Source organism: Melospiza melodia, chromosome 5 (assembly GCF_035770615.1).
Source record: "Melospiza melodia melodia isolate bMelMel2 chromosome 5, bMelMel2.pri, whole genome shotgun sequence".
NCBI classification, from domain to species: domain Eukaryota; kingdom Metazoa; phylum Chordata; class Aves; order Passeriformes; family Passerellidae; genus Melospiza; species Melospiza melodia.
The window spans coordinates 76,425,928-76,453,084 of NC_086198.1; the positions used below are offsets into that span (position 1 = coordinate 76,425,928).

General features: G+C 38.2%; 1 protein-coding gene across 2 annotated transcripts in view; it reads right to left on the bottom strand.

Annotated features, from left to right (window-relative positions):
- Window positions 1-1,542: 1,542 nt before the first annotated feature.
- The window catches only part of FAM193A (family with sequence similarity 193 member A), a 75,376-nt gene continuing 49,761 nt past the window's right edge, over window positions 1,543-27,157 (bottom strand). The window contains exons 9-23 of one of the 2 annotated variants that reach the window (XM_063157502.1): window positions 26,523-26,600; window positions 25,808-25,942; window positions 24,842-24,954; window positions 24,446-24,688; window positions 22,394-22,547; window positions 22,108-22,287; window positions 18,981-19,232; window positions 16,809-17,007; window positions 15,297-15,569; window positions 14,656-14,944; window positions 12,613-12,799; window positions 10,897-11,127; window positions 8,158-9,001; window positions 5,168-5,249; window positions 1,543-2,425 (exon numbers count right to left, since the gene is read on the bottom strand). In XM_063157502.1, coding sequence (XP_063013572.1) covers window positions 2,332-2,425; window positions 5,168-5,249; window positions 8,158-9,001; window positions 10,897-11,127; window positions 12,613-12,799; window positions 14,656-14,944; window positions 15,297-15,569; window positions 16,809-17,007; window positions 18,981-19,232; window positions 22,108-22,287; window positions 22,394-22,547; window positions 24,446-24,688; window positions 24,842-24,954; window positions 25,808-25,942; window positions 26,523-26,600 — 3,354 coding nt within the window. In that variant the 3' untranslated portion in view covers window positions 1,543-2,331. The remainder of the gene's footprint in view (window positions 2,426-5,167; window positions 5,250-8,157; window positions 9,002-10,896; window positions 11,128-12,612; window positions 12,800-14,655; window positions 14,945-15,296; window positions 15,570-16,808; window positions 17,008-18,980; window positions 19,233-22,107; window positions 22,288-22,393; window positions 22,548-24,445; window positions 24,689-24,841; window positions 24,955-25,807; window positions 25,943-26,522; window positions 26,601-27,157) is intronic. The other variant, XM_063157501.1, reaches the window with a different exon arrangement.

The window sequence follows — 27,157 nt, forward strand, 5'->3', positions numbered from 1 at the left end:
CAAAGTATTCCAACTCTAGAGAAGGTGTGATCTCCAACAATATTCACCCATGTGACATCAAACAGATTTCCCAGCCCAGGTCTCAATTTGTTGAGATCCTTGCCAAAGTGATGACATGCACTGCCATCTTGTGTTATGGTTTAGAACTGAAAAAGTCTCAGAAGCTGGGTGTCACATACGCTTCCAGCTTCTGCTGTTTTAACAGCAATTTCTTCCCCAGCCACTGCTCCACATGAGGAGACTCTCCAGTAACATTTTATTTATAGATATAAAACTAAGATCTAACTCAGGCTGCAACAGATGCAAGCCTCCACACTCCCAAGAAACAAAGCTCATCCTTTTCCACTGATGCAGGTGTTTTCAAGAGCACACAGTTTTTTAGTTTTGCTGGGACAACTGGTGCTGAGTGGCATGGATATTACCTTTTAGGTTTGAGCTGCCATTCCTCTAGCACAAGCAAACAAATCCATTGACAAACACTGCAGTGCCAAAAAAATGTGAGTCTAAGATATTAATCCCTTCCTCAACTTTTTTTCTGAAGAAGAATAATAGAAGATGTCCCTTTTATGTCCCTGAACTATATTTTGAAGACAGGTATTGTTCCCAAAATCTCTTCTGCAAGAGGAGACTAAGGGTTCCTTTACCTACAATGGCTGGGCATAAGCTGAGCAACTATATTCTGCACCAGGAGCACACACTGGGATAGGAGCTCCAGAACAAAAAAGAGGTATGTGAAGCTGTGGATATTTCAGTGGTGTGCAGCCAACCCAATCCTGCTACATCCACGCCTCACAGGGGACATGAAAGCAATCATCTGTCAAACCTTCCCAAGTCCCAAGCTGAGTGTAATGACATTGTGTCTTGCAATTCAGTCCCAAGCCCAGGGGGTGGATCACAGAAAAAAATGTGTTAACAAGTAGAAGAAAGACAACTGTGCAACAGTTCTGGGAAAGGACATTAAATATATGCTGAGTGGAAGATGCATTTTCTTAACCAAAAAAAAAAAAAAAAAAAAAAAAGAAGACGACTGCCTTACAATTTGGGTATGGTCATCTAGAAGTAAAAAAGCTTCTCCTGTCTCTATTCTGAACAGAGTATCAGAGAACTTCTACAAGTGTGCTATCTTTATACAGTTCATACTCCCAAATCACCCATCTTCTTTCTCACTGGGCATACTATGGAACTGCAAACCACTACTATATTGTTAACCATTTACCTGACAGCAGCAATGAACCTACCCACTTCACTATTGCACTGCTATTAAACTGGAAATTTCTGTATTACCTTGTTGCTCACAAATCATCCACTGAAATAGGAACATAACGGTAATTCACAAAAACTTAGTTCCAATAATCAGGAAGCATCTTTCTTGCTCTAGCAGGTAGTTTTTCCTATCATGTGAGTTGGCAAACAGAGAATATATTAAAGTTGATAAGTCTTCACTGACCAATTTTGACACAAGCTGAAATTCATTTGACAAAACTTTTTGGTATGGTTCTTTCTTCCCTTTCCCCACCCACGCAGAAAAAAGCAAGACATAAGTCATCTGCCATACTAATGTATTCCATCTTTCAAAAAGAAAGACATGATTTTAATATTACTTAACAATATGTTAAAAAAGTAGCCAGTTAGGCTTCAGTGTTAATACAATTATACACTCTATAACAGATTTGATAGTGTGAGTACTGTTCTTTTTTAAATTTTCTCATTCTGCAAGTATTCTTACACAAGCTGGCTACAAGTCAGGAAGAAAAAAATCAAAACACAAATAGCGTAACTTGTACACTCTTAAACAGTAGATTGTGAAAGAACTGAGGGAATACTTGTCCCATAAGAGCCTCTTTTTCATGAAGTCATGTCAGGAGAGTTCTGGAGCAGATGAAAGCACAACTGACTAGGTCCATTCCTTTGTCAGGAGTCAGAATGACAAAACATAGCTAGATGCAGAAGTGACAGGAGCCACTGCAGATGATGCAATCTAGTATTTTGGCCTCCACCCAAGCCTAAGCAATTTAAAGTCTCTGAGGCCAAGGCATTCAGAAGGAGCTGGAAAAGAGCTATTGTTCCAACTCCAACAGCATACAGCTACAATCAAGTAAGTCTCACTCACAGACTACAAGCACACAAGCTAACAAATTCAGGTAGAAAGTGGCAATTTTTCAGTCCGCAAGAATTATCAGGCCAAAGGGTTCAGTGCAGATCCACACAGCACTGGGGACAAGGCAAGGCAGCACTGGCTCAAGACCAGATAAGCTCTCAGCACAGCAGGACAGGTAAGTGGAGTTGTCGTTCATCGATTCCTGCAGGGTTCCCTCCCTGTATTGTGTCATTTCAATGTGCAGCAAAGGTGGTTTTTTTTAAGCTAAAATTGGACCAGTTGATGGAAAGTCTCTGCCTTGTCTGTCTGGCAGAATCCAAGCAGAATCTGAAAAGAAAGAAAAGTGATAATGTGAAACCAGTATAATTAAAATCAATCCACACATATCCCTCTTTTGGAGATAAGCTCTCATTCAGAAAGACAAAACTATACATTAAAAAAAAATCACTTGTCCATCACTCAAATACATAATAAAACAGTTACTTTCAACACCACTGCACTATAAGAATAAAGCAAAGGAGGTAGCAAAGAATGCTGCACATTCAGCAGCACAGAAGCAAGTTAAACGTCAACTAGAAACAGAAATGGTATTGCTGTACCCATGAAAAATTTTGAAAGGGTAAGAATGAGTGGCAGATGGTGTGTAAAGCAGCATCACCAATGGCACGGGACACTGCTGCTTCTCTTCTTAAAAAAAGGACATGGAGACAAAAGATCTAGGGAAAGGAGGTCTCTATAGTACAGCAGATAAGTAGCCCACATGCCTGGAAAAAACACTCCTAGAACAAAAATCCTCTTATTTGCTTGCACTGACCACAGTTTATGGAATAACTCTGGAAAAAGTTGCCACATGCAGGCCTTTCAGGGACTGTTACTCTGATCTGAAGAACTTTATTGAGGCAAGGTGCAGCTTGGTGAGGCTAAAGGCTGCATGACTGCATCAAAACAGTGCAAACCTCTCTCTGTACAGAAGGTTACACTGCTTCTGTAACAACTGAAAGCCAAAAAGGAGGGCAGTCAGAAGGAGCACAATTAAACAGGTACAGTGGAAGACTATAGTCAGACTTATTTTTTTCTTTCTGTGCTGGTTAGAAGCAGCATGCAATATTAATCATGATGTCAGGGTGTAATTAAGATATTCATCTATTATACCACTACAAAACATGAAGAGAAGATGATGAATGAACTCCAAGTGAAAAATATTGATTCAGTCAGCCTGTAGCTCATTGCCATGTAGGGTTACTAGAACAAGCCATGCTACTTGCCTTCCAAGTATTATGCTGGGCATTACCAAATGGTAGAGAACCTACCTAGGTATTAAAGGAGCCTTAATGGCATTAAGTAGTTGGTTTTGTCCCCTAAAAGAGCACCTATCAGGGCTTTTCAGACACCTTTTCTAAACAGGTATTTGTAAAAACCTAGACAGTTACTCACACTTCCTTACAGATGACAGTAAAGGAGTAGACTCCACCAATTAGTGAAGAGATTACAAACAGCAGGCTTTAAAGTGCTAACGCTTCAGTTGGATAACATTTGACAAATTTGTTCCCAAAATTCAACTGCACCTCTGCAAATGTAAGACACTGTTTCATTCATTCAATTGAGAGTAAATAACTGATGAACAGAAATTCTCCATTTACTGAAGATTATGCAAACTTGAAGGAAGGTAAGAATATTCCATAACAAAGGCTTATACTGTATCAACATTAGCAGGATCTAACACATGCCATATTTCACCTGTAAAACCTGCATTTTGATTTTTAAAACAATCCTTTAATTGGCACCATTCAGAAAAATAATTTTTAAGACTACAGACCATGTACCTACAACAATTTCATTGTCTTGCACGTAAGTAATTAGATATAGGCGTTTTGTAGCAATAATAAGCAGGAGTTGTACTCAGTTCCTTCCAAGACCCAGACACACATTACATCCCAGGCATGTAGGCTATGAAAACTACATGAATTTAGAAAAGAAATCCATACTGAAAGCCCCTTCTTGTAACAAATGGCTTGTGTTGCTTTGGGAAATACTACTGTTGAGTCCTAAATTATTCAATTGCAGGAAACCAAGTTATTTGTGCCCATTACAGATTTGGCTACCATAGTGAAAGGCTCACTAGATGCATTCATGGGGAACCAGCACAACCAAACTACTGGAGAACAAATTCAAATAGATTTCAGTATTATGGAAGAACATGTGCTACACTGTTTAAACATGAGATGTCTCCTCATATTTGAGGAATTCAGAGGTAACTAATATCACAGAATAGACTGAGTAGGAAGGGCTAGGATCTTTGAGTCCAACTCTCATTATGATGCACAAATCCCAAAATCAACCAAAAAGTCCAGAAGAAAAAACTTTCACAAGCACAGATTTATATTATTCTTTTACTGTCACTGTACTAGGTGAGATGAATGAGGCTTTGGGCAACTTGTTCTACTGGAAGGGGTCCCTGCCCATGCCAGGGGGGGTGGGACAAGATGGTCTTTAATGTTCTTTCAAATGCAAACCATTCTATGATTCCAAGATAAGCATCTCCCCTTAAAAGTCTGGTGTAAGACACTACCCCACAGTTCTACATCTCTGCTTAATGTACAGTAAACAATTCCCAACTAACAGCTTCTGTAAACAAGGAATATAACAAAACAATCAAGCCTTTCTGAAGTATCTGTTTGGAAACTTAAACCTAATAACTTTTTTTAAAAAATAAAAATATTTATCAGTAACTGACCTGTGTGGCTAAGAAATATCCACACAAATTATGTAATTGAGAATATTCTGAAGGCCTTGATGAGTACCTAGGGGTCACACAGATCATTCTGGCACTGGCTTCTGAATCTGTGCTATTCAGCCATAAGCTGTGCCCACAGATCACAGCTTTGGTGATTGTTACAGTTTTCGGAATGTCAGCTGTAACAGGATTTGATGTGTTACAACACAGGCTTTTCTGCCAGGAGTTAGTTATTAACTTGGGGGCTGCTGTGGGGTTGTTTTTGCTTGCTTTACAACCATGACACATGGAAAGAAGCAACATCAGCATTATGCACAGGGATTACAGCACTTTACCTTTTAAAATACTCCACTTCTCGTTCTGTTTCATCCATTTCCACACTGTCTAGATCAATGTCTTTGGGAAGAAACACATCATCTACATAGAAAAAATGATGGCACAATGTTAGATTCCATGGGGAAGCAGGAAGGAAAGAGGAAGAAGCTGCATTAAAGATGTCTTTGGAGAACTGACTGAACCTCACAGACTATTCATTATTCATATTTACACTGAATTAATACACACATAATTAAATAGACACTTCTTAAAACCCCTATACTAGCATCTCTGCCCAGACTTGAAGGAGTTACACTGGTAAAAAAGATGATTTAACAGTAAATTCATTAATTGCATGGGCTGCAAAAGGTACCATAAACCTGGAATGCACATTAGAGTAACCAAATCATACAGAGGGCTTGATGAATCAGATAGCTGTTTAATGCCTGAAATTTTTGGTCTTACTACTAAAAATGTAGTTCTAGAAATATTTTTAAAGCTATATTTCTGAAGAAAAATACTTGGAAACTTCTGGGTTATAGAGTTGCTGTACTCCCTCTGGGACATGAGGATCAGGCTGTGTCTGCTAGAGTTTAACTCATGCTAGCACCAAATAGACTTTAAAAAAAAATAACCAAACCCAAATATTTAACACATTAATGTATGACTTGAATTGTATGGCCTCAACTCTAGCAGAGAAGTCACCACAGAGCCCGTTGGTATATTGTGCTATCCCAGCATATGGTTCTCCTTTAGACTTTAAAAAGAAATGCATTGCAAGCCACACATTTTTGTAGAAACCAATTTGAACATTTTCCTCTTGAAGTTTTTTTTTCTCACTGCATATACATGCAGTCTCATTTCATGCATTCCAGTCTCCTATGCATTCCAGTCTCATTTCTGAAGCAGCTTTACAATACATTTCAAAAACCAGGTGTGACAAAGCAAGTAACCAAACCCACCAAGTACACACCTGACTAGAGAATCCTAGAGATGATGAGAATAGACAACTCATGCTAAAGACACTCGTGGCAGTTTTAAAAGTTTCATGTGTTTGCTATTCAACTTACTTCTGAGGAAGCAGAAAGCCCTACAAACACAGGGCATCCCTAACACTTCTAGCTTTCTTCAGCCCTTTAGTAACAAGGAGTAAAAATACTCTGCCAGAAGAAATTTCTTTAAGAAACAGAGATCTCACCGAAAGCATATTTACTGCTTTAACACTTCATTTGAAAACTCAGTTAAAACCCCCTAGCTTTGTTTTCCTTTTTTCATGTTCTCCCAATTACCCTAGTTTTTTGTATCTTTGCTAATTTGGTACATCAACCCTATATCTTAAAAAAATTATAACTACATGAAAAACCATGTATTACAGTATCTTTCTTGTAGCCCTCAGGTCAGAACGACTTAAAGTAAAAACTCAGTCCCAAGTCTACAGAGAACAGCACAATTTTTTCTTGACAAATTCAGAAACACATCCCTGTATTTTTTCAGATGTAAACATTAACTTTCCGAAATTTTATGTATACTTTGACTTAAGCAGGAGAAAAAAAATGGTGGGGGCAGGGAGGAGGATAAGATGCAGAAGGTACCTGCATTCTCCTACAGTAAACACCCCCTCCCATATTTTCTCTTTCAAATGTCTCCAGTCTCTTCTTTCTAATCCCAGTTCTGGAGCTCTGTCTTGCTCCAATCATTGGAGTACATTCTTGTTAAATTAAAAGAGCCAAAACCCAAACACCCCACAACAGAGTATGCACAAGAACTGAGGTGTCAGAGAAAATGGTTCCATACTGTACTGCTGCTTGGCTGACATAGAATGGAAACATTAGGCACCAGATTTAAAAACAAAGATAGTGGGCTGACCCAATCCAAACATGAAATCACTAAAAAAATCCCTAGCACTTCCTGCAACCAGGAATTAGCTTTATATTTTTGTAAACAAAGCTTAACAAAAGTAAGTATTCTGAACACTGGCAGAAACTGCCAAGGCATGAAGGTCTCCTGTGCTTACCAGAACAGCAGCAAGAACTTGTGTACATTGAATTTATGTAATGTTAGCTACCAGGTGATTCCAGGGGAATGACTGGGTGCTCCAAGCAGACAGATGTCCACACCACAAAGCTGCCATCCCAGCTGGTAGTCCCAGTAGGGACCCAGGATATGCAGGAATAAAGAGGTGCCTGAGAAAGCAGTTTGACTATGGGGTTGACAAAGCCAATGGGCCAGAACTGTGTGTGTTTCTCAGCCCTGGTATTAGCTGTTGGATGAGTTCAGGCGAACAAAAAATAAGTTGTAAATAAAATTATTCAAGTGCAACTTGCTTGACGTGACTCAATCTTCTACAGTTTTATTATTTCTGAGAAATAAAAATAACTCTGACTAGAATGAGTTAATGTGGAGAACAAACTCAATTTTATCAACTAATTAACATTCCACTACAACTTTTCACTATGGCAAATAAAAAAAAGTAAATTAGTTTCCGCATTAATTTACCTGTTGATGTAATTAATATAAGAAAGGAATTATTGTCACTGAAAAAAATGCATACTTGAATGACCACACATGAAAGACCATTCTTTGACTGAAGAATCCCCTTATTTCCCTTGCCTAAAGAGTAAGACCAGCTTCATACTATACTCTTCGTGCTGTATGAGAAACAATCTTGCTTTTAAAGAAAATTCAAAATGGATTTCAACATACTATTGAATTAAGCAATATATTTAAGCAAGAAAAGAAAGCCAGTCTCCTGGAAAGCCTAACTGACAAAACCCCCTAGAAAACCTAGAGCACATCCTTATTCATTTGTCTGTAAAAGCATCCTACAATTCTTTACTAAAACACTATCCATCTCTTAATTGTTGCAATTCTGATGACTTGTCTTTTCCTGATACCAGTTTTCCAGTTTCTCTGATTGACATTGGCAGGAATGCCTGAAGATAAATATGTTTGGAATTAAATGGTAAGAACAGAACATAAGCCAAGTTTTTCAACTCTCTTACACACTTACCAATGGAATTGTTGACTTTGTCCCCTTTCTTCTTCTTGTTTTTCTTGTTCTTGCCTTTTGGTTGAGGAGAATCTGCAAGTATTAGCTTATTATTTTGCTGCTGCTCACTTGGTGATGGGGATTCACTTGTTACGGGTGCTTTCTCTTCCTTTACATGGTTCAACTGCTTTTTGTTGTTATTGTTTAATTTCTTCTCATCCTTTTTAGGTTCTGCAAGTGTTGGGAGCTCTGCTGCTTTTGCTTTGGATTCTATTTGGTTTCTGGCTTTAGTCTGGATCTCAGCTGCTTTGGAGGATTCAACAGGCTTTTTCACTTGTTCAACACACTGTTTGCTCATCTGTTTTAGTTTCTGTTTGCTGTTTCCTTCTTTATGTTGATGCATAATATCAAGCAGAAAAGAGAGGGGCTCATGCTGCTTTACACTGCCCTCCTTCTGATAAAGCAGCTTTGAGTCTCTAGTGTTGACAGGGTTGGACAGTTCACAGCCTGTCTCTAGAACTGGCCTCTGTTCTGTGTGATTCACATGTCGGGACAGTGAACCAGCTGAGGTTTCTATCTTTTCTGATTGCTCAAGGGTACCATTCTGAATGTCTTCTGGGCTGTTTGGCACAGCTTCCTTCACTGCCTGGCAGTTCCTAGTGAGCAGCTCTGCCTTTGCACAGTCCTTACTTGTTCTCTCTTTCTTCTTTTTCTTCACAGCCCGCAACTGCTGAAGCTCCTGGAGCCGCTGTAACTCCTGTTTCAGTCTCTCCTCCTCCTCTTCCTCACGCCGCCTCTGCTCCTCGAGCAGCTGGTGATGCTCCCGCTCCCTGGCTTCAGCTTCAAGTCGAGCTTTTTCTTCAAGCTGCAAAGTAACAATAGGTTTATTGAAAGTGACAAATATTTTGGAAATGAAGAGTTTTAGAGATTATTACTACTTTGCTTTATGAATGTTATAAATCCTTGGATGTGAACATATGAAGGTACTTAGATCTGTAACTCTGCAGAGCAAGCAAATAAGTATACAAAAGCTGTCCTTTTAAATATATTACAATCCTTTCTCTGTTCACATTTTTTATGTTTCTCTAACTCATTTGACTAATGTTAATACCAACTGTTGATCCTCTCTTCCCTGCTGCTACGCCTAACTTCACATCAAAGTTTTCCATAGCCACAAAATATTCAGCTTCCTTCTCAAAGACCGTGTGTTTCTCAGGTAACTCAAGCTTGCATCAGGTTGTACAATTTACCTGTTCTCTTGCTATGGTAGCAGAATTGCCCTCTTTCAGAGATCAGGAACATTAGAAAGAAAAATCATTAAAAACATTCTGCACCAAAACACTAAGCAAATAATAGTTACATTAGAAGTTGTCAAAAATCCTAAGGATGGCAGATTTCCATTGTCAGCCATTAGTTCATTAATAAAAACAAAGACATGAGGGATTTTGCCAGCCATTACTGCCGATGCCTAAAACTTTGCTGGGCAGCATTGATCTTGCATCATTAACAAAATGAAACAAATACATACAATGAGAACAACCATGAACATTTATTTTCTTGCACATTTAGAGGTGCCTGTATGGCATTACTTTTTCAGTTACAGAAGTCATTCAAAAATGGGAATTACTCATGAGAATGACCCTATGGGAATTTTCCACTTACACTCCAACTGCACTGTATGAGCAAAGTGAATTTTCCATTGCAAGTTTTACAAAGTTGATTTTATTTATAAGTAATCCACTAAACCCTCAAGATGCTGAGTAGTGCTACAAGATGAACATAGAGAATTTAACTTGTGAATATTAAATCTTCCAAACCCATGGAAGACCCATGGGTCTTCCAAACCCATGGAAGCCTTTAAAGAATGCAGAAGCAATGCCAGAAGAAAATCCACAAACAAGAAAATATTTACAGTGTGATCACATAACACGCTTACCAGAAATCAAAAACCTTCAGCAACCAATTACACTGAGCCTTGAACTTTATACTTAGGGCTGATACTTGAACTGCTCTAAGAAAAGATTTCCTGACTGTTCCAACTTTAAAAAAAGGTATTTCTTCTGTTATTCCCCTTTCATATTTCCTCTGTATTATCCTCAGCAAATACTGTTTCAAAAAAATTAATTTCACTATTACACAGTGGAGCTTTTCAGAAATCTTTTGTGCCAATTTTCATTTGAAAGCAACCTGTAATTTTTTCTTCCCTGCCCCCTCTCTGCTGCTTGCCACTCCAGCTCAGGATAACCTTTTGTGTCATCACGTGGCACAGCACTTAACCTCTGTCACTCAGGACAGCAAGGTGCCCAGTGCAATTATTCTAAAAATACCAAATGCAACTCTTCCTCTCTCATAAAAGCACTGACCTATGTTTCCTGGCTTTCTACAGAGACACTTTATCAAAACATTATCCCAGTACAGAAACACTGACTTTCTAATTTCCCTCACTTTTAAATGTCAATGCCACAAAACAATAAAATTGGTAACACTTCTGATACTCAGAAATAACCAACCTTGGGAAGTGTGGGGAATTCCAATATAAAGCTGATTTGCACCGAAACACGTGACAACGGCATTTTCAGGAATCCTCCCAGTTGAGTATATAACTCCTGAACAGGTGAGCCAGTTGTGTAAAAACAAACTGGCAGCGTACCACAAACCACAGTTACAGCATTAGGATAAATCAGTACACAGTGGCTTCTTGAGGGGAGTGCACAGATTCAAAAGTGTGAGGTCTAGGACGAAGATACTTTCATATCTTACCTTTCTCTGCTTATGCCTGGCTCGCTTGGCTGCACGAGAACTGCTCACAGGTTTGGTTTCAGAGCTGTTTATAAACTGTAGCAAGTCCTCCACCTTTCGATGGTCAACAACACTTTCCCTTTCAGAGATCTGATCTGGTTTCTTCGGCTGCTCCTCTTTCCTTTTTGTTAAACGTAAACGAAGCTTTTCTCGCATCTCTGCATAATTCCTACTGGTTGGTGCAGCTGGAGGCTGAAGGACACACGACAAAAATTTAGTGACTAAATGGACAAATTTCACTGACTTAATGCTTTTGAGATTTTGAAATACCAAAATACTCTGCCTTCAAATAACACAGGAGGTCCAAACCTCTATCAAGCTCATTGTTTCTATGTGAACCTAAAGTCTATTTAACAGGCAACAGATCTGCCACACTTGGTGCTGGCTTCTGAACTACATTTTCCAATTGAAAGAACAGCAGATCTTGAGGAGGATGGCATGAGTAAGAAGACAAAGAAATAACCTTTAAAAGCAAGAAAAAATACAGTGACTTTTATTTCCATATTCTCTTGTGATTGGTAAGCTGTATTTGAAAATTTCAAAGGAGCAGACGCTGGCTCTGTTTTTATTTCCCATGAAATCTGTTTCAGAGGTTGAGCTACACAGGCCTCTGGGCTGTACCAGTGAAGGGCTGGATATCCTGCATTGAAGCCTGCCAGCCCACCCTCCAGCAGAGTCCCGTGAATAACTCAACACTGCTGCAAGTGGAATCCTTGCATCATGTTCTATATCTGTATTTCCAATCTCTTCCCTCCTGATGCCTTACCCTCTCTGCTCCTGTACCAGCCCTGGTGCCCATCTGTTCACAGCTACCCCCAGTTCAACTCACTAAACCAGCAAAACAAAGCCTATTAACTTAAAAATCCTGTCACATTCTGCCACTTCAGCAAAATGAATAACTTACTGTGCAGTCAGGTAACCATCAAACACAAATCAAGCATGGATATGGTGGGAGCATTCAAGGAGAAATGGGATGCCTTCCCTGGCCCCTTTTTAATTCACTTGAAACACTAAGATGAAACTGACCTGATCGAACACATGGCAAATAAGCTGAGCTTTTACTTCAAATGGGAAAAATGCCAGTGACTCAAATTTTACCAGTAAACTGATTATTAGAACAGGCCACACACAGATTTACAAGAAAAAAATAATGTGTTATATTTCAGCTAAGAATCTAGAGTTTCTTTTTTTTTTTCTCCTTTTTAAAGAATTGGAATAAAGTGAATACTTTGAAGACTGTTATTTTTACAGCTAGCAGACTAGCTCATAAATTGCTGTAAAGATTTAAACTAATATCCTATATAAAGGGTACTTTTACCCAACCTCATCACATTCATTGTAACTACAGTACTACAAAGGAGCAAATTAATTTTGCAAAGTTATTTAAACGGCTCAATGCCCCTGTTTGCAGTTTCAGTCAAACATGGCATCTATTATCCAAGTCAGTTGATTCCTAAATCTTTTAGTCATTTTTATTGCTCTTAAATGCTTTGAACTGGAAAGGTTTATTTCAATCCTTCATTTCAAAGAGGAAAATTAGTTTTCAACTCCTTTTACAACCTCTTGAGTGAGTTCCAATGCCATCCCCTAAGATGTAGTCTGATAAATCACACGCAACCTTATGATGAGTAAGTGACAAAAAAGCAAACAAAAGCAATTTAAAATACAAAAACTTACTCCTCCATGGCCGAAGAACTCACAGTAACAGCAGTCACAGTATTTTCCTTCCTTCTGATTTGTGGAAGTTGAGGTACTGGAGCTATGCTCTGAGCAGCTATCTTCATCCTGGCTCTCCTCCCCATCATACTGCTGATGATCGTACGTGTTACTGTTCTCACAGCGATGGCCCTCACAATCAGGGTCACTGTGTCCAATTAAAAAAAAAAAAGCTTATAAAACCCTAATGATAATAAATAAGGCATAATAATAATAATAACCAATAACAACAACAATATTATTATCATTATTTAAAAATAGAGAAATGTATACATGTTCCTGTCTCTAACAGGAACAATGGTTCTCGAACAGGGATATCAGTCATCCTAAAGCTTTCATCCACTAACTTAAAAATGGAGACATTTGAAACCAAGCAGCAGGATAAAATGATACACAGGAAAGCCATCTATAAGAACCAAATTCAGTGATGCCCTGAACAAGCATGCCTACTAGAGAGTGAGTTTTGGAACAGCTCTTCCTGGCTTTAAACAGGTAAAGTATTTCAGAAGTACTGACTAGCTTTTTTAAATGGAATAGTTTTGAAACTGCTGCCCTTCTCACCATTTGTGACATCAAGAAGGTTTCAAATGCAGTTGCAAATCTCCTGGTTTTAGATATATTTTCAAGCTCTTGACTTAAATAAAAAATTCAGTGTCAGCTAAAACCTAGAAGTTTCCATTACCCTGTCTGCAACTTGATTTTGAAGGGGGAATACTGGCACATCTCTTCAATAAGCAGGTACACAGCATTTGATTCCCCCAGAGCTCTGTGTAACTGCACACAACATTTCTACTGCCCAGGTCTTCTAAAACAGAGGTGATTTTGCTCCAAAAGAAAGTAGCATTAAAAAAAATCCCCTTTCTTGTCTATCATTAGTATTTCTTTGTTCTTATGTTAGAAAGGTGAAAACAGCCCATATTCTGCCTTATCTACAGAATATGTATAAATCTGCTTTCTAACCTCACTCTCCCTTCCCAGATTGCAATCACTGCTTCTGGGTCTCTCTCAGTTCATTTTTTTTTCCAAACAAAAAATATCACATTAGCACCTGGAAACAATGATAAAAAGTTGGATTTCTACTGTGTCATATTCAATTATGTCCCTGCACTACATAAGAAAAATTCTTTACAAAACTGTGATAATTTCTCAAGTATGAAAGAACAGTTACTTATCTTGAGACATCATCAATAAAACCAGTTGGTAACAGAAACAAGGACATTTTTAGAAGTATTTACCAAACCCTAACTAAATCTCACACCATCTTCCAAAAACTTATAGCAGCCAGGAGACTACATTGATACCATCCATGATCACAGCCCCAAAGGTCATAGAGCTCAGAGCAATGACTCAACTCCTTTTCTGTTATGCCTCCACCCTTCAGACACATCAAAGGGCTGCCACAGTACATAACATTACCAGAAGACAGCTCCACCAAAATGCTTCCCACCTCCAAGACCTTTGAAAATCTTCAGAAATCACAACATCCCTTCCACGCTAAAACCACTGTATAAGTGGTAGGAGTTATATCTGAGAAGCCTAAAGTGCAGTCAGGAAAACATGTCACTACATGGCAGGTTTCAAGACCATGTATGACCTCTTTATATTCTGAGCTAAATTACAGAGTAAGGTCTTCACAGCTTTCCACTCCTGCTTGCCATGTAATGCCAAAATGACAGAAAACAAGAGGTCTGCGTCTCAGCAGCATCATTAACCAGTAATTAGAGTAAGGAAGAACAGTTTGATTTGTATATCCCAGACAATATTTCTAGAAGTGTGCAAACATTTCTTTTCAAGCCTCTAAATTCAGTAACTGGACTGCACAATGGAAATCATATTTGTGAAGTCTCACACCAAGCGAAATACTAAGTGTCTGCACTTGGCTTCATTTGCTGAACACAAACACAGCTTTCACACTACAACCAGTGGCAAAGGAGAAGAGGTATCAGTATTTTCATTTCCTATCTACTGAATAAAAAAGAATGGCAAGAATAACAACAAACTTACCTGCAGACACTTGGTGGGGCACTTACAGAGCTGTCTGTGGTTGAAGTAGGAGGTGCAACTGTAGTAGGACAAAGACCTGAATGAGGATCCACAAATCCAGGGGCTGTTGCAGCAGTTTTGGGGAAAGAAGGAGCAGCAAGGTTTGGAAGATGTGGTGTGGAGGCTGGAGACAGTGCAGCAGGAGACAGTGACAGTGAAGGAAGGGATGCTAAACTGGTAGGACTATTTCGTGGTGCAACTGGTGCAGAATGTCTATGATCCTCTTTATTAATATTGTGGAACACTTCACCTAAATTGGCGGGAAAAAAGAAACCACCTACAGTTAAAAATAATTACTAAGTCCCCATAAACTATCCATAAAATCATACAGAGCACTGTATATTCTCAGCTTCTATAAAAACCAGCAGTATTTCAACTAATTTCCATTACCAGTTTCCAACCCTAACATCAAGGTCATACAAAGTTCTTCGATCCAGAAGACTTCAATCCAGACAGAGACTACCTCAAGAATAATAACAGCAATTAAAAAAAATCATCAAGATGCATGATTTTACTAAATTAAACACTTATATAAATCCTTATAGTTAGCTACATGTACTTGAGCCAGTTACTGAAGCTGTATGTGAGTTACAAATCCTTACCTATCGATGAAGGTCTCTTGGATGATACTTTGAACTGGTTGCTGCTTGACTGCACTGTAGTTGCTGTGCAGGAGACTGAAGAAGTGGCAGAAGAGGTTGCCATGACAACTTTATTAGCTTCCATAAAGGCATCCTGGAAATTGTACAGACATTTCTTCTTTGCAGCATTTTTTTTCTCTTTGCTGTCAGTAACTGCTGTTGTTTCATTGCTAGATGTAGTAGGAAGTGCTTCGGGTCTTATTTCTGAGAGTGCTGGTGCTAATATATCACTCCCTTCAATTGAAACACAGAGTAATTAAGAATCACATAATTACTGAAGTGTCTTTATAGGATTTAAATTACACATTCAATAATTCAGATGCAGACACAGGATATATTGTTAATGTTGGATTAGTAGGATTAGTGAAGGGAATTCTCCTTTCCCTCTCCATCCTCCCAGATAATGTAGGTGTAACAAAATGTGCTGGGAAGTATCAGAGCAGAATCACAAACCCTGAAGACAGAATTCTAAGAATGTCACTAAATGTGTTAACAAGCACTACATGTGCTACAGGTATCTTCATCCATTTATAATTGAAAAATTTCAACTTGACAACATTTTAACATGCTAAAGATATAATATCCACTATCTGAAATCCAAGTAGGCCATGACAAAATTGTAAGATGAAACAACATATCCATTTATCAATATAAAATTATAAACCATTTATTTATTTATTTGTATTGCAGTTAACAGAAACACCTTTGTGATAGACCTTCCAGATGAGTCTGCCACCAACCATCTGTTGGAATAGCTACCCACAACTACATTTGTAAATGGATGAGCTGTCCCACTGGGGAAATTTTCTGGATGTTTTTAATGCCTTTCTTTTTAAATATCACTGTAGTAGCTTCAACAACTTAGCAGCACATGAGTCTGAAAAAGAAAGCCAACACGCAAAACCCCCAAGCCTCCTTTTGTATACAAGACAAAAAATAAAAACAGCTTTTTAGTATTTGCTAGGATGCGAATGGAAAGATTTCTCTAATTTTCCTTTTATTCTCTTTCACTTTAACCATTAGGATTTCCAAATGCTTCTTGGCTTAAGTTAATCTTTTTCTTGATTTGAGCCTTTTTCTCAGTGACAATGTGGTTATCTGTGTGCATTGTAAGAAGTAGGACACAGTGCCTTGTTACCAGTGCTCTTACTACCCTGTAGGAATAAGGCAGGCTTTTGTGGAGAAGTCTAGAAGTTATTTAAGTTTTCCTTTACAACACTAAACTTCTGAAGACAAACAACTCTACAATGACCACAGGTGAAAACCAGCGTGCTATTTGTTTGCCTTTAGCATCTTCTCCCTAGTACATAAGAATTTATTTTCCAATTTTCTGCTCAACTGGAGTAGAAGTGGCAGCAAATCTGCCAGAATCCCATGTTATAAAACCATGGTGATAAAATCCACCAGTCCTGAAAAGAAACATAAAACATAAGGCTTTTAACTAGTCAGTATAAAGTAGCAACAAACCCTCACCAGGAATTGTGTCAGGCAAAAATGTAGCAGGATTCCAGTTCTTGTCATTCATCACCTCTGAACCCCAAAGACTTATAAATTTAGAGCTATTCCAATCTGGAGTGCTCCCAAAACAGCTTGGATAAATATGATCTTGGAGAGATGCATTGAATACTTGATGCTTGTTTGTATGATTCTGAACTGGAGCTGGTGGTAATGCCTACAACAAAAAGACAGAATATCTTCCCCATTAATATTCTGTTTGCTTGCACAGTCACTCCAATAGCAATATTCAAATCATAGTGTTTTAATTGGAAAAAGCATTATCAAAAGTATAATAGACACTATTTCCCAGAAAGATAAAAAGGCTGATTTGTTGATAATTATAATGCATATAACATATTAGACAGATTGTATGTCGATCTGTATATTTTACACTCACAAAGCATTGCTTTTAGAATCAACTAACTGATGAACATAAAATACCCAAGTCTCAAAAAATAGTTGTGTCAATATATAATTAAAACCAGTATTTGTATGAATTTAGAACTTGCTAGGAATTACTACCTTTCAAAGCATGAGCTGCCTAAAGAAATTAAACTTCTCTGACATGACAATCATTACCACAGAACACAATTGTGAAAAAGGGATTACAAACACTTCAGCATTGAAAATAAGGACAAAAGAAAGAGAAACAAAACACATAAAACAAAAGCTAATTATTTTCTTCCTTTAATTTTCAAGTATTAAGTGGTTCCTAACTTAAAATTAACAAGCAAGGAATACACCCCTTCCTTTTAAGAACCAAGTGGGGGAAAAAGAAAAGGAAGCACACATTTTTTCTCATTTTATAGAGACAAGTTGTTTGGGCTCACTCAATTTCTTCTGGCTGAAATTGTTTACACATTCTAAAATTACCTTTCTCCCAGAGACCTCATGCAACATAAACATTATATTCAAATACTGCTACCTTTAAAAAGGAAAAGCAGCTTTTTTTCTCTTTTTATACTAGATTTGATGCAAATTAAAAGCTATGCAGAAGTAGATAGAGATATTATAGATAAAGATATTAAAAATATCAGTTGAGTCCAAAGACCTTTCAGACATTAGACTCATGGCCAAACAAACTACTTGAATACATAGTCTCCCTTTTTTATAAAGAAGGATTTTCATTATCTGCCTAATGGTGAAGGTGGGAGGGGCTGGAATAACCTGCATTGAAGAAAATTTGACTACATGGGTGCAAAGAAATACTTAACATGGTCTCAAAAGAACAGCAATGGGCTGTTGCTGGCACATTGCAGCTATGGAACAGAAGGGACACCCAAGACAGGAAACCCAAAGTGGATGCTAAGAAGGATAAAAAGAGCAAGTAAGAGTCATCTTGATGGATTATTCTACTCTCCTTGCAACCTTGACCAGTGGATCAGACCAGGAGAAGACAAGGATGTACCTAATGACAGAGGCTTTTTTTTTTACCCCTCTCAGCATCACCCACAGTTCAGCTGCTTTAAACATATGTGAAACAGCATCCCCATGAACAGGGAGGCTAGGGTTTAACTCATATTTCTGAAAAGCTGTCACTTGGTCCCAATTCTTGTTCCACACCTTTCTCTCTTGTTTATTATTTACGAGTTTAAGGTCAAAAGAACTTTGCAGAACCTGCAGAAACACAAGTTCTCTTGAAGGACAAAAAACCCCTTACAAATATGAAATAAGACTCCTATGTCTTTGCTCAAAAAAACCCAACAAATCCCAACCAAAAAAAAAAAAAAGGAGAGGAATTCACAAAAATTTTTAATTACAAATCTCAGAATATTATTGCCAAAATGGAATACTAAATTTTTCTGATACATATAAAATGAAGACAATTAGTTTTCTTACACTGACTGAAGATCCATCACTGCTTCCACCTTGCAAGCCTCATTTGACTCAACATGCTTCCTAATCACAGTGAAGACATTATCAGTCTTCCTGATGAAAAAATACCCTCAGCCGTTCTGTACAAACCTTCCAGCAGTTCTCAATCTCACTCCCTGCCCCTCAGCATTCCTTGCAAAAGAAATATTATAACCAAACCACAATTTGGAACAACTTTTCATTGTTTCACTGATACTCAGTCATGCTGGTTTATGCAGCTGTACAGAATTTCCCCTGGGATGGGGATGCATCCATCTCCTTGGTCAGGCTTACCTTATTGTGTGTGAAGGGAGAAGCAGTGTACAAGGTGGGATGGATAAGTGGACGAGGCAGATGAGGAATTGTATGCAATGGTATATGCCCGTGGATGTGAGGGTAAAGATGAAGTGCAGGATGTGCAGGTTTTTCAGTATTCATAAACTGGTGCCCAGCAGGCAGGCGTCCAGTAGCAAGTGCAGAGACTGTAAGTCCTGAGGCTTCTTGTTTACAAACATGACATTCACAAGCATTTGGACCTTGGTCAGCCTACAAAAAAACCCAACAAAACCTATTAAAAACTCAGTCTACTCAACAGACAAAAAATTCCTACTAATCAGTAGTATTATTTCATTTTGCATACATCGATTAATATTTTCAGAGCATCCATATAATTTTTTTCTAGTACCAATAGAAAAGTCTCATAGTGAAGCAAAAGCACTAGTGAAGAATCTCTGTCTTACTTAAAAGAATACCCTAAAAACTGAGAGATTTCATACCATACAGAGATTTAATGTCCACTATGAGTGACAACAAGCAAAATACTGATACAAACCTTGACAGCATTCAATCATTACTAGGCAAACACCCCAGTATAAAAAGAAAAGGCCTAACTGGATTAATATTTTTCACAACTTTCCAAGCATATGTAAAAAATGGGTGTAGGAAGCAGTGGTAAGAGTTGATTAGCTGATCCAATTGGAAGTAGTCCTCAGGACAATAGGCAGAGCACAAACAGCATGTCAAGGGAGGCAATCTCTCCACTCCGCTCAGCACTGGTGACTCCAGTGCCAGGCTCAGTCCCAGGCTCCCCAGTATGAGACAGGGACACCCTGCTGTCAGACCAGGGAAGGACCACAAAGATGGGAGCAGCTGTCAAGGAGTGAAGGAGAGCTCTAGGACTGTTCAGCCTCAAAGAGGAGATTCACCCTGACTGGGTGGAGAAGGGATGAACAGAGAGGACAGTACCAGGCTCCTCTCAGTGGCATCCCATGAAAGGATCAGAGGAAATGGACACACTGAAATACAGGAAATTCCACTCAAACCACTCATTTGTGAGAGTGGCCGAACACTGGAACATAACACCTACAGCAGTTCTAGAGCCTCCACTCATGGTGGTACTCAAAACCCAGCTGGACACTGTGTTGACCAACTCTCTTTAGATGATCGTGCTTTGACCAGGAAGGTTGGTCTGGATTATCTGCACAAGCCCCTTCTAAACTCAATTACCCTGTAAATGTGTGAGGCTGACATTTCTCCTAAAAATTTCACAATTGCACCAACCATGAAAAATCCACACTTCAGAAACTTGTACAGATCTCAAGGTATCATCAGCCTCTATTGTCTCAAAAGAACTCCAGACTTTAGAAGAAAAGCAGCACAGGAAAGAGCAGCTTCATTTCCCTTTCAGCTCATAACTTTTTCCAGCACTGTCACCTGATATTTCACTGGTATATAATTTTATCAGAAGCAATACCAAGAATACTTCCCAATTTCTCATTTTCCCACAAATGTGGCAGTTCACATTTTTCCAAAAATATAACATTAAAATTAGCTTTCTAGAGAAGAACTGCCAGGTGATGCTCTTCTTACATATCCCTTCCTCTCAGAAACAAGTAACTCATCATTAGCATTTAATGGCATTACAGCCTTTAACATAAGGTATATTTTAACAAATAACAGATGTCATCAACCAAATACAGCTGAATTAATTTCATGTATAAAGAAAACAAAACCCCCCACCTTTATAATAAAAAAATCAGTACTATCCAGAAATCAACACTAATCTACTAACAAATGAAAATGGAAAAAATATTTCAAACAAACTGAAGAGACTCAAACCCCAATTCTGACGAATTGGGTACTGAAAAGGAATCCAAGAGAAATAGAGGTACTGAGTAAATTAGCAAAACCAAGAGGTAATGCCAAAAAATCTCAAATTCACATGACATGTATAAGTGAAATTCATCACTTAAATACAACACTACACTACTCAGCTCTGATTAGATCAGACTAAATAAGAATGTCATTAAGAGTTCCTCAGAATCATTCTGAAAATACTCTTACTCCTCAAAGAAAAGAAAAAGGCCAAATCCATCTTTTTATCTTGCATTTTAGTTTGCTTCCCTAAGGCAAGCAGACTTATATAATCTAATTTGATTTTCCACAACAAATACTGAATCTCTTTCACCAGTTTCAAACTAGTCTGACAGAGGTCTCACCCCATGTAATTTTTATGGCATAGGTCAGCAATACATAGAATAAACCCTCAATGTACTTGCTGAAAGAAAATTGGTTTAATACTCTTAATACCTTCAGTGGAAGGTCTTAAAACATCCTAACCAGAGGATAACACTTGCTGGGAGATGATTATTGTCTAAGGTCTCAAAGGTGCACCACTATGCACTCTCTCATGCAATAAGAAGAAATGAAAGTGACAGTCTCTCTCAAAGCAGGGAGCCTGTGTTGTAGCTGCAGGGTAACTTAGATTGAAATCCTTGTGGTTACAGAGACAAATCCATTGGATCCTTTGCTTTGGTGCTCAGTTGTTAAACCAAACACTGCTACTTGCAGAGCAGGTAGTCCAAGCATGGTTCTCTAGGTGGTCTGATGACCTCACAGTCAAGAGCTTCATAATCTCAAGCCATTAAAAACAAATAAACCAAACATCCCAAGACCCATGCTGTTGAAGTCATGCAACGAATGTATATACACAGGGAAAGGCAATCCTCAAATAGAGGATATGACTATCCTCAAATATGAAAGAAATCTGTGTTAACTAAGTACTCATAACATCCACCCCCACCCTAATTAATTTCAAATAACATAACACCAATATTTAGCAAAGACCAGGCTGATCTTCCAAACAGAAATTCTTGTTAGTTTGTTTCTCATTCATACAGGTAGGAATAGGCCTTTTCTCCTTTTCCTGAAGCAACTTTTAATATAACTAACATATTTCAGGTTTTGACTAAAAGATTATTTGACATGACAATGTAACAATTAGTTATTTTAGGTGTCATACTTACCTAGTGACAACTTAATATTTTAAGTTAAAAAATTAATTGACGATGTAAATGTCTTCTCATTCAACAGCCACATTTCAGAAATTAATCTACTGCAAGATGCTTTTAGATGTCTGTACCTGCTGACTGGGGTAAGAAGGTGGTGGACTATCCATTTTTGTTTCCTCTTTCCTTAATGCCCTTTTTCCTAGAGACATTTCCTCCTTTTGAGTCCCTGGTGGTTCACCACTGCTCTCCCCATCTGCTTCTTCATCATCTGCTTCTGAGGAACTGCTGCTAGTACTGCTCACCTGAGGAGACTGGACAACATTAACTCATTAACATGGGGACATTAACAAGGACAAGCCTTTCTCCAGTGAGCACATCCAAAAAGCAGAACAAGCTAGGGCACTGCAAATGCTGTACCTCATCTTTCAGGGCCATGTTCTCACCGCCGCCGTTCAGCTCGCTGTGGATTCCGTTCATGTTGGCTACAACCTCCGCATCGTCGTAATTATTCAGTGGGTAGATATCAGCAAATTTTGCTGATAATGGTGCAACATCATCATCATCACTACCACTGAGGGGAAAAGAGGCTTAGATAAATCCCAGTGCTCAGTTATAGTGAAAGCAGCTAGAATACCAAGATGAAATAAAGTTGAGGGCATCCCTTGTATAAATGTTCCAATTAGGAGTCAATGGATGGTCTTCCAAGTTGTTCAACTGAATTTACTTTTTCAAGCAAGTAAAATCAAACAATTTGCTACATAATCCTACTCAATGTAGCAGTCACATGCCTAAATGACAGACTTAATTGAAAACAGGATTCTCTACTGCTTTTGGGCAAAATATTTTTCAAACACTCTTTTCTGACCAAGAATCTAGGGAATTAATAATTCCAGGATACTGATGACCTTAAATTTGATGAAAAAAGCTTTATGCCAATGTCTTCCTTCATTCAAACTGCTAAGTTTTATATTCTGGAAAAACCCAGAATATAAAATTTGAGTTTTTCCACACGTGAAATGCCACACCAGTAAAAAGGGAACACTGAACACATCACAGCAGCTCTTAAACTTCTCAATAGTTTGTAGACAACCTCACATCTGCATGCTTTTCAAAATTAGTTCTAAAATACTTAGTGGAATTTTTTTGCTTAACAGATACATAGTAATAGGACGTGCACATTTAATTACTCACTCCAGGGAAGTGTTGCAAAGATCAGTTAGTTCACGTTGCTACAATAATCCAAAGCTCTTAAAAGAGCTCTTAAACTGTGCACTTTTATCTTTCGCATACCATAAAATACTCAGCCAAAATTTAATTACATGATGACACCATTAGGCATATTTCAAATGTGCAATGAAGAAACAAAACACAGCAGATAGTATAAGACATAAAATGGCACTTCCCCAAGGAGCAGTGGTATTTCCCTAAAAATAGGCTTCTTACAGTAAATAATACTTGGATTCAACTGAACTAGCTTCTGAAGAGACAAAGTGAACAATTTTTGACATTTCAGCACCAAAATTAGTGAGAGTTTATAGAAATGGCAAAGTACACACTTAAGAACACAGCAGTTTTCAAGGGCTCCCTGAATAGGTACAGAAACTACAGCTCTGTAATGGAATACTAAACCATTGGTGGCAGTAGATAAATGCTTAGAGAAAACAGAACTTAGTGACTGACAGTGACCACAAACACCCCACACACCTGCACTGTCCTTGTTCATCACACCCTGTGAGCATGGAATACAATGGGAAATTCCCCTGACTGTACCTACAGCAGATATTTCATAATTTCAGTGTTCCCACCATTTAAGTAACTCAAGTTGGGGTTTTTAAGTATTTCTTTAGAACAGCACGTAACAGAGGAGACTCCTGGTTAGCTGTAGCCATACTGAGTACAAAAGCCAGCCCATCAGGCAGCTTTTACTGTTTGGAATCACGAAGAGGTGGAAGTTACCATTAGGCTAATGTCTCAAATCTCATAAAGAAATTGAGTGGCAGATACTTCTGATAGGGACAACAATTTTTGATGGAAGCCATACTAACACAGGTTCAACAATCCAAAAAGCCATATAATAAAGGCTTTTTTTGAAACCAAAGCGATTCATGTGAATTGATGATCCTTCAAAAAAAGGAATGCCAGTTCCCTTGCTCAGTTTAGGAAAATCTGACATTTAAAGACAATGTTCTAAAGCAGTCAGAATCTGACATCCCTGTAATTGCAAAGCAGGAAAGCGTACTACAGAAACTTCTAGCAATAGTGGTAATACGGTATCCTCAGAAATTTTCAGAAACCTGACAGCATCTATTTTAATATATAGATGTTTGCACAGCAAACAGCTGGAGTTGTGGCCATTATTAAATAATTTTCTGGGGCTAAACTAGCATTACATAATGATAGCCAGCCAATGTCATTTGCCTGCTTAAGTTCAATTCACTATAAAAATTTAAAACAGGAAAAGGAACTTACAAAGTTGGTGCAGAACCATTATCTGCGAGGATGAGTCTGGGATGCTGCTGAATTGTGATGGGTGAGCTGGAACCAGATCCTGAACTTGCTGAAGACATACTGGGTGGGCGGATCTCAGATAAATAATCCGGAGCAGAATCGATTTGTAGTGGTAACTGGTTAATGTGGATGTCATCCGTTATGGGAGAATCCATGATGCCACACGTTAAAATGTGTGAAAGGCTGCAGTCATCGCAAGTACATCTGCTCAAAAATTAAATTACAGATTTTTATGATCTTGTTTAACTAGCATTTATTCAAAGTAACCATATTCTTTGTTCCAATAATGTATTTCTTTTTTCCTTGAACAGGAAAGTAATGATTTATTATGATTTCATAGCAAAAACATCAGCTCACCTTCTTCTATAATTACAGTTGGGACAGTCAGGCATGCTCAAACGTGATGACAGCATGTGTCTCATTGTGTCTGTGAAGTTGTTCTCCCCAGATAGTGCTTTCTTGTTATTAAGCTGAAGTAAATGGTAAAAGTAATGTTTTAGTAGTGCAAGTCTTCCCGTTAAAAACTCAACGGCACATAATGACAAGTCACATAACCAAAAAGGGTTCTTTGGGCAAAATAATTGAAAAGCAGAATAATTCAGAATAATTCCATGAAGGTGGCGTTTTGATCACAAAAAGGAAGTTCAAAGTTACAAATGACAAACATTTGGCATCAATACTCTTCAAATAAAGTCTGTCTCTAGTATGAAATAGGAAAGTGGACGAGTCTGTCTCCCTGATGGATTCATAGGTACATCTTGCACTGTATTTCTGCTGATGCATTCTGAACTTGAGCAGTTTGTGTCTTGTTTCATGATATGCACAAAAGGACACTGCTGACAAATGGGGAAAGCAAACTGACCCTTAACTTGCAAATAAAAAAAATTTAGGACTAATTTGTTAGCTACAATGGTATGGAGTCAAGAGTAGCTGCCCAAAACAGGACTTGACTGTATTAGTAAAAAAATACAATCCAAATAATCTCCACCTGGCAGAGGCCTAATCCTGAAAACACCTAATTTCATTAGATACCTACAAGCCTTAGGTTAAACAAGGATGTGCCTAAGCTTCCACTTCTATAGATGCCCAGACCTGATCCTTACCTAAGCAGCCATGGTCTTACAGCTCACTTAAGGCCAATTAGGATCAAGGAAAAAGAGGATTCTTCCTCAAGTCCTCTGAGGAGACCTGCATACCAGATGTTCTGAATACATGGTTAACACAGGCTTAGGTTCCTTATAGGAAAAAGTACTTACTGATGACTGCTTTGAGACATTGCCAATTTAAGCTTAAGTTTAAGTTTATTAAAATGTACTATCATACTCTCTCTGGCTCATGACTAGCGTTTCTTTCTGCATACTGGCACAGGAACGGAGAGGTTCTCCATCCAGAGTTGACTCTAGCCGAAGCCCACTGTACTCTTATGGAAAGCATGATGCACACTTGAACACTTCTAGGCTGCAGAAGAGAGTACTGAGTCTTAAACAGCAGTTTTAGAATAAGGTAGAAACTTCTACTGGCCCCTCTCTGGTTACAGCTTGAAAAAAGGAAGACAGTTCTGCTCAGCCCTTTCCCCAAGAAACAACTGCAGGAGCTATCTCTGGAGTCTCAACAGGTGGAATTACCTGCCCCGACACTGAGGCTCACACTCCTGCACACACACAGGCATTTGTTAAACTCTTGAGCACAATATTCCCTACCATGTACATCAAGACACTCAATGTATTGGCTGTTTTTGGATCCCACTCTAAGGCAACAAAAATTCCACTTTTTTTTTGTACAAAAATTTTAAACACCTGGCATTCAGTCCTAAGACTACAGTGTTTATGTTTTACCTTGCAGTAACTGAGATTACAGACCTTTACGTGCTCTTCTTGGATCTCACTTCTCTGCATTTTAACTGAGCAAATTTCATGCCTGGCATAGTTGCAGAATTAGATTGCACAGAACTAGTACAACATACTACACTCATGTTTGCATCTTGCAAATATGTGTGCAGCATAAGTATAACTTAGAAGGGTATGGAAAAAAATCCTACCTGCTCTTCAATAAAACGCCTCTGTTTAAAAAATTCCCAGTCTTCCTTTAGCATGCGTTGTTTTGTTTTCATTGCCATCTAAAACAGAATTTAAGAAAAACTCATTGATTTAACAATAGAAAACCTACTTTGATGTCATTGGCCTGTTTCATTAAACCTAGCTTACCTATATTACTCTGCAAGTACTTACACTTAGTCAATATGAAATGTGTTTTATTTGCTAATAATTTGAGTCACTAAAACAAAAGATTTTCTATTTATTTATATGATTTTTCACTTGTATTTTCCACTCAGACTTATCCACTCTTACTCCTTATGTTAATATTCCTTTTCATTAAATAGTTTCATAATATTTTTGATAAACAGTGATTGCTATTAAATACTCAACATTTCAGATTCATTGCAATCTATTAAAATCTAGAGATAATGGATTTACAGCAAGGCCCAGTGCAGGCTCAAGTGTAAACCCTGAAGTACCACATGTGGAACTAATCAGCCAAAGAGTCAAAGAATCAAAAGTAGTGACCTAGACTAACACTATTTAATCATCAAAGTTTTTCATGCCCCTTGATTTATCTAAGGCTGGAAAAATACTCGATAATTGCTTGTCTCTCAAAGCATATCAACCTAAATGA